The sequence below is a fragment of the Anabrus simplex genome, chromosome 12 (genome assembly GCF_040414725.1).
Source record: "Anabrus simplex isolate iqAnaSimp1 chromosome 12, ASM4041472v1, whole genome shotgun sequence".
Lineage (NCBI taxonomy): Eukaryota > Metazoa > Arthropoda > Insecta > Orthoptera > Tettigoniidae > Anabrus > Anabrus simplex.
This window is the reverse complement of record NC_090276.1, coordinates 78528503-78540963: the sequence shown is the minus strand read 5'-3', so window position 1 is coordinate 78540963 and position 12461 is coordinate 78528503. Positions and strand designations below refer to the sequence as shown.

At 37.8% G+C, this 12461-nt stretch overlaps 1 protein-coding gene across 2 annotated transcripts in view; it reads right to left on the bottom strand.

Moving 5' to 3' along the window:
- The window catches only part of LOC136884195 (uncharacterized), a 114690-nt gene extending 104796 nt beyond the window's left edge, over positions 1 to 9894 (bottom strand). The window contains exons 1-3 of one of the 2 annotated variants that reach the window (XM_067156237.2): positions 9673 to 9894; positions 9127 to 9286; positions 914 to 1023 (exon numbers count right to left, since the gene is read on the bottom strand). In XM_067156237.2, coding sequence (XP_067012338.2) covers positions 914 to 1023; positions 9127 to 9248 — 232 coding nt within the window. In that variant the 5' untranslated portion in view covers positions 9249 to 9286; positions 9673 to 9894. Of the gene's footprint in view, positions 1 to 913; positions 1024 to 9126 lie in introns of both variants that reach the window. The other variant, XM_067156238.2, reaches the window with a different exon arrangement.
- Positions 9895 to 12461: the final 2567 nt, after the last annotated feature.

Sequence of the window (12461 nt, the reverse complement as noted above, 5' to 3'; positions counted from 1 at the left end):
TGTTTTATACTGTTTTTTGATTAGTTGTGATTTGCTCAATTGATTCACTGGCTGATGTCACGCAATGATCGAAACTAGTACCAATCCTGTATAAACGACATGTGATCTAACTCATCAATAAATTGTCATTGTATTGAAAAAGTGGATCCTTAACATTTTCAATTTATTGTAATCCCAGTTCAATATGGAACATAATGAAGTTTCTAACTTTTAACTCTAATATTTACATTCACCACGTGGTTAACATATCTCGCCCAGTGTGTGTGTGGTATTCGGTACGGTTTGCGATCTTTTGCATGTTTCTTCTTCAGTAATTAGTGTTTTTCATATTAGTCTTAATCTCTCTAGTATAGTACAGTTTAGCATAGCTTAAGTTAGTACAACACAGGTTTAATAGCTCGGTGTATAAAAAAGTTGTAGTTTTATTTATGTACATGTACTGGTTAGTGTACTTAATTCGTGTGTGTGTGTGTTTAGTATGTCTCAGTGTAGTTCAGGCAAGACAAGTGGCAAGGAAGCGACTCAGATCAGTGGAGCGTTTCCTTCGTAAGCCATAACCTCCTTCCTGTGCCAGTCATAAGTGGCGAGTGATGTGTTATTTCCTCGTTCTCTTTAATTCTTACTAATGTATTGTGTCGGATGTTGTCAGTATGTGTAGTTCTTGTGAATTTGTTTCCAATCAAGATTCATTAGCTTTTCTGAGTACGGTATTACATTTTACAAGGGCTGTTTATCAGGGTCATATTGCATCAGCCGTTCTCGCGGCAGTACCGCGATGGCAACAGTAGTAAGGCGATACGTCAATTTAGAATTTAGAAGTAAAGCCGTGTGGAGTATAGTGTACATTACAATTTCTGAATGAAGCCTTAAGAACCTAATGATTCATATGTTTATGTCCAAATGATCAACAAACCTGCAAATTCGTCAGCTAAACTGTAGAATTCATTGAGAATTCTCTTTATGTGAACCTTGGAGATGGCTTCTGCTTCCAGAGTAGTCTTCAACTTCTTCCATGTTGGACTCCTGTAATAACATAAATCAAGGATACAGTATCCAGTCCATTAAAAATTTTTATATATGAAACCGTGTTAGAAGAGGTTGAAATGACAATAAGCGTACAGAAAAGTAAAACAGTAATGATTACAACAGGAAGGTAGGAAGGAAGGAAGAAAGGGGAACACAGAAGTTAAGTGGAAAACCAATACAGGTTGTGAAAAGTCTCAAATACTTGGGAAGAATAATCACAGAAGATAACTGTGGGGATTGGAAAAAGTACAAGCAAATGATTTCTCCCAGAGTACACAGATGTTAAAAATTAAATAATTGAAAAGGAGGTTCAACCTATTCAATACTTAAAAGAAGGAAATGCAGTAATCACATTCCTATTTAAATGGGACCGGTTTCGACCTTAGTCCAGGTCATCATCAGCCGTAAAAAGATGTACAATGTTTATGAATATTGGAGGTCAGTTTCACACTTTGATAGGCACAAAGACACGACACCACATTCTGTATGCACAAAGTCACAACACTATCAACTAATATACGAAGTTTAAAAATTAACTAGAAGTCGCAGACGAATAGATTTGTAGTAGAAAGCCGCCAGCTCCTGGTGATCAGCGCGGCACATTCAAGGTCATGCGCTGCGGTCAAACGCCAAAGTAGAGTGGAGAATGTTTTTAAGGTCTAGAATTTGTCACGGTTGCGGGAAGTTAAGTACGTATATAAAAATATACGACGCAAATCAGAATAATTGAGTGAGTACTTGTACTCCTGCTAAGTTCTTGGAAAACAGTTGACTTGAAAAAACAATTGTAGAGAGAAGAAAAAATGTAGTAAAAAGCGCAATATCGGAAAAAAATTAAAACTTATATGCACAGTGCGCTATTTTTAAATGAAAAATTTTTAGGTTATGATTGAAGTAGTCGAAATTGGTGCAAGACAAGAGTTAAAATTTGAAAGAGGAGAACCGAAATGAAGGTCGTGTTTTTTTTTTTTTTTTTTTTTTTTTTTTTTTTAAATAGAGAAGGAAGAATAAATTAAACGAGGAAGAGTGATAGTGAAATAAGAGAAAGAATAAAAGAAATTGAAGTTAGATGGTAATGAGGAAGGATTTGACCTGTTATGTACCAATACTGATGTATGCAGCAGATGAGAGTCCAGGTGGCAGTAGGGAAGACAAGAAAAGAGGACGGGAGTTTAGACAAGATAGAAATGAGAAGCTGAAAAGGTATGGACACTTGATGCGAATAAGCAGAGACCACGTTCCGAAGTACTTACATTACAATTAACAGGAAGGAGGTCTTGAAAAAAGTGGATGTATACAGGAAAGTATAGAGAAGAAAGAAGAAATATTGGAAGCATGGTAAGAGTGGAGGAGAGAGAGGCAACGATAGGTCCCAGATTCATAACCTGACCTAGGAGAGAACGGGAAACAGGAACTAAAGAAGATATACAGTAGAAAGACAGGAACACTCAACAGGATAAACAAGAGGTCAGTGTGGGAAGTGAAGACAACATTTTGAGTTTTCATTCCCGTGCTTGTCTCTTCTTTCCACACTGACCTGTCACAGTCTTTCAATACATGAAGAACGAGTACCACTAAGGGTCACGTGACGCTACCACGGAGAGGTGATGCGAAGCTCGGCGAGGCCAATACAGGATTGTCAAGGTGTTCAATTAAATCACAGCGACTCGTAAACTGAATGGTGAAAGGCATAAGATGCATGTACAGGAGAGTTCTGGTAATGCGAGCTAATGCTATCACGAATATTAAAATTCTCGGATTAAGAAAATCAAGCTTTATAACATTATAAGTAGAAATGATGCATATCTTACATGGAATTCCATTTAGAGGAGAGATATGTTCACCAGCCCGCCCCCATTCTCCATTGCTTGAGTAGTTACTAGCATTGCTATTGGCTAACACACAATCGTATACGATGTTATTCCCAGCAATGATGAGAAACACACTCCGTTACTAACCTGCGCAGAATAAGAGCACAAGTAAATAGAACCTATTTTTGCACATCCAGGCCAACCTCTGTGATGAGAACACAGGGCCACACTCCCTTCGACAGGCTTTTTGCTATGGCCGTGGCACGTATTGTCCGAACAGCATGAAAAAAAAAAAAAATCATTAGCCTTTTTGCCGCATCTAACAATGTACACCAATAGCCTTGTCCCTAGTTCCTAAGGAGACAGGTTGGCAGCCTTGTGCACCGCACGATCACATAGTCCACAAGAAGGAATCAAAACGATAGTTACACCGCGCCTAGATGTTTGGGATGCAAGTGGTGACCCATGGCACTAATGTTGCACGGCCACAATCTTCAGCAGGTTCACTCAAGATCAGTCAAGGTGCGCGCGCTATTGTGTGCAATAACAATTTAGCGACAGCTGTTGCTTTGGTGGGGTTATTTTTCTAACAGGATGTCATAAATCTGACAAGTGTATGACTTCAATTAGCAAAGGCAGGACTCCCGAAAAGTCAGCGCCAGTCTGTAGTAGTGGTGTATGGGCAGGGTTCTTCATGTATATAAACAAAAATCATAATTGTAAGAAACATATAAACAAAGTTTTACTGCTTAACTTTTGTACGAGCAGCTCGAATTATTGGGCCTCTAATATTTTATTCACTCAATTTATTTACTCCATTTATGTTTCGCAAAGTATCTCCAGAGAAAACATCAGGTATTTTCTTAGAATAACATTCTTGCCATATTCTAAAGCTGTATTCGCTCAATGGCCTGGTTTATGGAAACTAGATTTAAAGACACAGGGTCATAAATTTTTTGTGATCACATACATTTAACTTAGATTTTTTTTTACAAGATGCTTCACGTCGCACCGACAGATAGGTCTTATGGTGGCGATGGAATAGGAAAGGGCTAGGAGCGAGAAGGAAGCGGTCGTAGCCTTAATTGAGGTACAGCCCCAGCTTTTGCCTGGCGTGAAAATGGGAAACCATGGAAAACCATCTTCAGGGCTGCCGACAACGGGGTTTGAACCCACTATCTCCCGAATACTGGATACCGGCCGCACTTAAGCGACTGAAGCTATCGAGCTCGGTCGTCTTCAGCTTGCTTTCTTGTCACGTCATAAGCCCAAACACCCATATCCTGTCTACTTTTATGGTTTTCAAAGACACGGAGGTGCCCGAATATTGTTCCACAGGAGTTCTTTAACGTGCCAGTAAATCTACCAGCATGAAGCTGACATATTTGAGCACCTTCCAATACCACCGGAATGAGCTAGGAACAAACTTTGCCTGAGCTACCCAGAAAACAAACTTTCTTAGTGTTTTACACTTCTTTCGACTAACACCATTTACACTTTATCTGTTAAGACCCACTGAATGCCCAAGGAGATCTTACTGAGACTACTTAGGTGTTGGACAATTTACCAACTCTATGAGCTTGCTCGATTGTTTTCCTTTTCATTACTTTATATCTGTACATAGCCTAACGTATTCTGGGTCGTTGTAGGCCAGAAAATGGTGGGTTTTATTCATCCTTTTTGCAACTTCACCTTCTTTCGACTATATTTGTTCTGCCCATTCTCAATTCGAATCATCACTAGTTCACCTCTTAAAAGTCTTTAAGAGAAAATGAAGCAAACGCTTGAAAAAAACCAGGCGCAAGATAAGTGAAATACTGAAAGGATGTGAGTGTTTTTGAAGAGGAAGATCTCATTAGCTTCAAGTAAGAACCCTTAACATCCGTTGATGTGGAGAGAAGTTGACTGTTGTGAACCCTAGAATGGTTAAAACAAATATGATTCCAGTTATACTAATCTCAAATTGTTTCCCCAGGATGTCCACTGCGGGTTCGCTGAATTCATTCTAGATGGAAAAAATTTTCATTCTAAATTCTCCAAGTACTTTTTTCTAATCCAAAAATATATGTGTGAAGGAAGAAGCATTTCACTCACATATTTTTTCACTGCATGTTGCAAGCACCAGAATTTTGTATTAAAAAGAGATATTCATTCATTAAATATGCAATTAAAACTAAAATTATGAATAAATTTGGATCGCATTTTTACGTCCTTTTTGCTAGTTTTCAGGTCTTTTTAGGCAATTTATAGGAGTTCAACACTATTATTATTTATCGTACGGCATATGCATGAACAGTACAACAAACAACAGAATTATATCTACATTATTTACATAGGTAATCGCCTGTGACGTCGCCAGGAAAAATTCACTTGTTTCTGCACTGAACATCTCAGTGGGCATTCTTGTGTGATATGCTTCACAGTATGCCTCTCAGCACTACTTTTTCCTCTATCTATACAGCAGATCAGTGGAGTTGCTCACGTCCGTAGGTTTTAACCTACACGTACTCCCTGGGTGGTGCTAAGCGATCACGCTGCCAGACTATCCTAGTGATCTCCTGGCTATTTTACATGAAAATGAAAAATCATTCAGCAATGTGTACTACTCAGTCTTACACATTTCCATTAGGACCAGAAATGGAAAACAAGAATTAACAACACGTATCCAAACAAAATCCTCTCTCAGATAGTCTGTGCATGTGCATTACTAGGTTCTCAAGAAATATTAGCACTTGAACCACGTCGGCCCTCAGGTTAACGGTCCGCATTAATCTATAATTTTCATTTCCGTATTGACGAATTACAAAATTAGAAACAGGAAAGGATTTCCACCTATTAATACTTGTTTATTGCACTTATTATGCTACAGGACCGGTTTTGACCCCTTACATAAGGTCATCTTCAGCTGAACCATGCATACATACCTATATGATGAAGCTATGTTTAAGACTGTATTGTCAAAGGAATGCCATATGATAATAAACATTTGGTTACATCCAAATGGGGCATGTCGTAACGTGAACTGGCGTATATGTCATTATGTGCAACAATGCAATTGTATGTCTAAAATAGTATGTTTAAGGTCTTCAAATTAGTTTATAAAACATATCTCTACTTAAAACTAACTTATATATATATATGTACAAGATGAATACAATATATAAGAGCACTTCATGCATATGAACGTTCATGTCTTGCTTACTGTTCAATTCATCGGCTGATTCCCGTGTTCAAGTCTCATTTACACAGTTGTACACTCAGCTGCTGTTCCTGGAGTTTAAATGACCAGATCCAGCTGAGCCAGGATCGAACCTGCCAAGTTGCAGTCGGAAGGCCAGTGCCTCAACCGTCTGATTCAACTGATTATGTATTGAAAAAAGGTAGATCAATCAAATTTCCCTCTATTGTATGTCAACCGTCTGAGCCACTCAGCCCAGCAGTAGGAATCTAACAAGGACGATAAATATAGTGGGTGAACAATTGTATATAGTTGCAGACCACAAATTAACAACTTTCAGAGATCCGGTGTTGCATTCATAAGTTTTTGCATGGTGCAAGTTGATGGGTACAGTTTGCGTTGAAGGCGACGTATTGTCTCTGGTGAGCCACATTCACATAACTGAGTCTACTCTAAAAACCCCCCACTTCAACAAGTTAGAACTGCATCTCGTAACACCTGAGCGAAATCTGTTGAGCACTTTTCATGTCAACCACCCTTCTGAACAAGGAGGAAGTTCCTCACATGGTATCCCCATTTTCCAGCAACTATTGAGTTTCCCCTAACCATTTACGCAGATGGGCTTGGTGCGCAGTTCCACCAAGAACCTCTGTTGTTCTGAGGAAACTAAGCAAGGCATGGGTATGCTGGCAGATGGCAGACGAATGTCAGGAGTAGCAATTGCGGCAAGGTAGTGCAATTTTTCCTATTTATCTCAAGTTCTGCCAAAAAAATAAATGTAGTCACTGTTAGTCTGGATTTTCTCCTATTTCTGCTGCAGTCCCAAGAGGCAGGATGTACCGTAGGCTACGTAAAGATTTGCAGTCCCGATATGTCGTGTGGCTGCCGAACAGGCCTGCTGCAGTCTTCTGAGTTGACACCGTATACGTAACCTGTGTGTCAGTGAGGATGGGGCTCTACCTATGATGAATTCTAATGATGAAGACGGCACACACACCCAGCCTCCAAGCCACTGCAATTAACCAATCAAGGTGAAAATCCCTAACCTGACTGGGAATTGAACCCAGGGCATCCTGTAAAAAACACCAGCATGATACCCATTTAGCCTTGAAGCGTGCAGTCCTGATGAAAAGCAGCAAGCAGACGATCCTTGGAAAACAAGGTGGCTGGCATTAAGTCAATGGTGTGACTCACGATAAATAAAACTCCAATTGCAGGTGTACTATTTTCTGATTTGAGCAGTCCTTTCACAAAAGCCTAGTTACAGTTTTTTAATGCTATTGTGGCATGCATTGCTTCAGTCAGAAAAAATGCTAATTTCCTCCCGCCATAGCAAAAGGTAAGAGATTTTTAGCTGGTGAAAAAAATTTCACTTGTAATCCCAATCACCCTTCTAATTTTATCTGCCATTAGTGTAAATCTCAAACTCCCAATGCTGTCACCCATGACGTCGTACAGATATAGATTTGTTTTCCACAAGAGACCACGACCATTAGCCATGGAGCCCATGCGTATGGACTTATACAGTTGAATAAGTTAAAGGACTTTTTGTGGATGACTTTATACTGTATAGAGTAACCAATAAGTTTCATGATTGTGAGCGACTACAAAAAGATCTTGACAATGTTGTGACATGGACAGCAGAAAATGGTATGATGGTAAACGGAATGAAAAGTCATGATGATGGGCCTAGGCTAGATTTTGATTCCCATACAGAATTTGAAATATTTGTCCTCAATGAGTCAATGCATAATTGTGTTGTGATTATCCACTTTCCAAGGACATGCTGAGCTGATTCAACGAACTAATGCATTCCCAAGACAACAAAGAGGGAGAAATACACAACCTATCAGTCACCCAGGTAGAGGAAAGTGAAGAGCTGGTATAAACTAGGGGAGTTAATTCATCTTGTGCTATTTTATTATGAAAACTATGCTATTAATATTTATTTATTCAAATTACATTATCTAAATTCACAAATGCCATAGGATTATTCTGGTTTTCTTAAATTTTAGCAAGGATTTTTTTTTTTTTACAAGTAGAAGGAATCTTATGGTTACCCAAAAGGGATTTATCACATTCTACAACCTGGCAACACTGTATTGTAAACTGACATCAACACCTTCACAGCTTTCTTACAAAATGCCAGCTTTGGCTCAGTCACAGTAGTTGTGCCTAAGAGAATATTTCCTCTCATAGGACTACTTGTGCAAAATAAAGAAACAAAAACTGAAAAATGTTACATTATGTTCTTACTTTTTTTTTAACTTAATGTATTTGTCTTAACACAACATAAGGATCATTAAAGCCATCAGCTTCATTTTACTTGCTAACAAGATCGAAAATACAGCAGCTAATAGCCTTATCAGAGATCTAAAACTAATAAAGAGAATAAATAGTACACATATTGAAATATCTGATATATGTTATCCATCAGTGTCTGTATATACCACTTCTTATACATCTGGCGAGTCCTTTACTTTACAGTTAATGGGAGCAAAAGCATGTCAGCGATACACATCTCTAAAATAAAAAAACGAGGAATGTACAAGATGAACTTCTAAAACACTGGAAAAATAAACTCACTTTGAGAAGTTAATCATAAAAAATATCAACAAGTTAATCAATTAGATCATGTTTCACAGAAAATTATATGCATAAATTGCAATTCAATTATAACCTTAAGCTTTACAAAGGTAAAATTAAGTGTATCCTCCTAACTCAATATATCATATAATTCCATCATTAGATGGAGTAATCAAATTCAAACATGTTTCTACTCATTTGAGCCATCTTCAGTGAAAAGGGGGCAGGGGTTGAAGTTATTTATATCATGCAAACTAAAAATTTGCCAAAAAACATCATGAAGGAACAAATGAAAAAACAAGAGACAAAACTGAAATAAAAACAGCACAATATACAATATCTACATCATCATATGGAACAATAAACAACTCGCTGCAATAATATTCAGTGAAAACAGGGGTTAATACAAAACATAATTAAATCTAACGTAGCGAGTAAAGTGAAAACCGTCAACACACAATGATTCTAGTATCCTGTAATAACCTTAAGCTATAAACAGTAATGAAGTAGGTTTATTTAAATGACCTTAATTCATTCAGCTCTAACTGCAAACGATTCAGCAATTCATCTTCTCCTTGTTTACAAACCGATCTAGGATCCAAATCGCTATCTTCTCTAATTAGCTTACTCAATCGAACAGGAAACATAGCTGTACTTTTTCATGTCTCACTGCCAAAGGAAAAATCTGCAAGAGATAATATCGTATAATATTAATAACTGACGAGAAGTGGAAAACTAGTAAAGAAATATTACTATAATTATAATGCATCTTCATCTTGAGAACTTATCTCAGAACGCGTTGCAATGTTTAGCAAATTAGGCATATAAAATGTCTCAACATGAACTTGGGACAAATGAATAAACACAGCACACAAAGTCTTTTAAGTTTTTGCCTTTTCAACAGAGCAAAGCATTTTCAACAAGGTTTTGGCATGAAGCATTAAAATTCCCAATCTCGGGCTTCACGCGGTTTAACCCTAATATCTACCATTCCAAAACGTTAAAACATAACAACAGTAAAATAATTACAACTCGACAGTGTTAACAAGCATAGTGAGTTATTTACATTACCAACGAAATGGGTTTCACAACACATCGGTTTCCTTTAACGCCTTCGAAATATACTTTCTAGAAACTACTACTTTATTAACACCATTAAACGATTGAAAATATTAAAAATAATTGTCTCATTGTATATACCTCTCCCATTCTACAAACGACAAATTAAATGTGTCCGCAAAAGTTAATTTTTCATTTCAAAATCAGTCCATCAAATCATCAAAAGTTACCGCGTTTAACCTAACCCAACATGCGCAGAGAGCGAAGAGAAGATAGAATAGAATAGTACAGGTCAAAGAGAATAACTGGCACGTTTTCCTATGCCAACATAAGGAAATAAATACCACGATAGTACCTCATACATAGGAAAGGAGGGAGAGTACCCGCCTCAGCAGAGACCTTCATTCAGGATAAAAAATTAAAGATAGTATCAGACTTCAAATATTTAGGCATCACCCTGCAATCGAGCGCATATTGTTTCACAAAACATGTCACAGAAAAGGCAACTCAAGCAATGATGGCAATGCATGAAATAAAAGACATTAGATCACTTAGTCTGGAGACAGCAATGTTGCTATTCAGAGTAAAAATTCTTCCAATAATGACTTATGGCATTGAAATTATCTGGACACATTTAACAACGAGGAACTTATCAACCTTGGAAAAGGTGAAAGCGAACTATATAAAGAAGGTGATAGGTGTATCAAAAACGACACGATCTAGACTTGTATATCTCCTCGCAAGGGAATCATTTCTCATAGAAGATCTCAGGACAAGTATGCCACTACCGAACACCGGTGCATCAAAGAAACTGCTAGCAAATCTGACTGAGAAGAGAGAAGAAGTCCAACCAGACTTCTATGGCACAGGGGCAATGATAGATCGCTCGTGGACAAAAGCTAATTTTGAATTAAGACATGTCATTACAAGATTAGCAGTTCACGGTTTTCATCACCTACTCTGCAAATCAAAACACTTCCATGACCCAAGTATAGACTGTGAGTGTAAACTATGTGGAAAAACGTGTGAACAGTACCACATTGAATTCTGTACAAGAAGAACAATGTCTATAAGTGATTATGCAAATATGTAACCCATCAATGTAATCCTATATTCTCTGTTATGGCTATTTGGCTGCATTAAATATATTACAATACATAGTCGACTACAGTAGATGACTCTGACCTCGTAACAAAGCCGAGGCCGAGATCAAATGGGGCGTGTCCGATTTTGAATGACTTCACTCATATTCACTACATTTAGACCAACACGATGATTATGATAAATGCACACTCTTCGTAAAATAGTACGAAGAAACACACACATCTCTAAATGCATTCACAGAAGTTAGAAATACACATTTTACATGAATTAAAACATAACACTTTAAGAACAGTACTCACAAGCTCAATTATTGTTGAGCGTTGAGAGTTTCCCCCGCTTGTGTTTTTATCCTCAATGGTGACACAACTCATGTTCTTCATCTGCTTTCAGCACTTATTTAACACTGGAAAATGTAGACAATGAACAATCTATCGCACCACTATTGTCACGCCCACAATGACGGCGTCCAAACCAGAACTGTTGATTGTCATCTCTTCCTTAAGCAGCTCAGGATAGAGAGAACAGAAATTCTTTATAATTTTCACATTCCAGGTACTCTTCGTATACCACAGTTCTGCAGACACACACAACCCAATGTGATGGCACCACTAACCCACCTCTGCAGATCTACAAAATAGGGCTCACTTGTTTCATTACTCTGCACGAGACCTAAACAAGTGCCACAGCTTATCCTTCTGGATATTGTCCTTAGTGTATACCCAGAAATTTACAGCATTTTACCCCCTGACATCTCAATATGCCCATAAAAAGATTACATGATAAAATGAGTCTAAATTGTTTATGACTTCCATATTGAACCCAATAACATCTGTCTTGGAGGAATCAGATGTTTCTTATTGGCTACAGCCAAACCTCACATTTCCATACCATCACCACCATCACCGCAATCCTAGCCCTAATTTTCATCTCACTTTCTAGGACTTGAGTTGCAGTAACATTGTAGTTACAACCAATAAGCTATGAGTACAGGTACTGAATAAACCTTCTTTCTAAGTTATCACTTTGAAACTTCCTTGGCAGTAAATAACTTGCTTTCACAGTTTCAAACGAAACGTTTTAGTGCAAATAATAATAATAATAATAAGAAGAAGAAGAAGAAGAAGAATAAGGATAATAAGAATAATGTTATTGCTTTACGCCCCACTAACACTAACCACTTTTACGTTTTTAGGAGACGAGGAGGTGCCAGAATTTAGCACCTCAGGAGTTCTTTTACGTGCCAGTAAATCTACAGACACGAGGCTGGGGTAATTGAGTACCTTCAAATACCACCGGACTGAGCCAGGATCGAACCTGCCATGTCGGGATCAGAAGGCCAGCGCTTCAAACGTCTGAGCCACGCACCCCGGCCCTTCTAGTGAAAAGTTCGAATTATTCCCTTTAAAATATGAGACAAGACAAAGAGTGTGCATTCACTGCTTACCTCACGATACTCTATGAGAATGTGAAGCATTTTAATGGATTTATTTGTATACATTTAACACTAATACTACAAGAATTGGTTCCTATATAATTAAATAAAAAAACATTTAGTTGAGACCACTTTCATATTTTACCATCTGCTAAACATGGCATTTCTTTTACCAACACCTGATAACTTAACATATACAGTGACATTCATGTCTTGGTGAATTCTGAGTAAATGGGTTACATTTGGCATATTATCCATCTTCTTG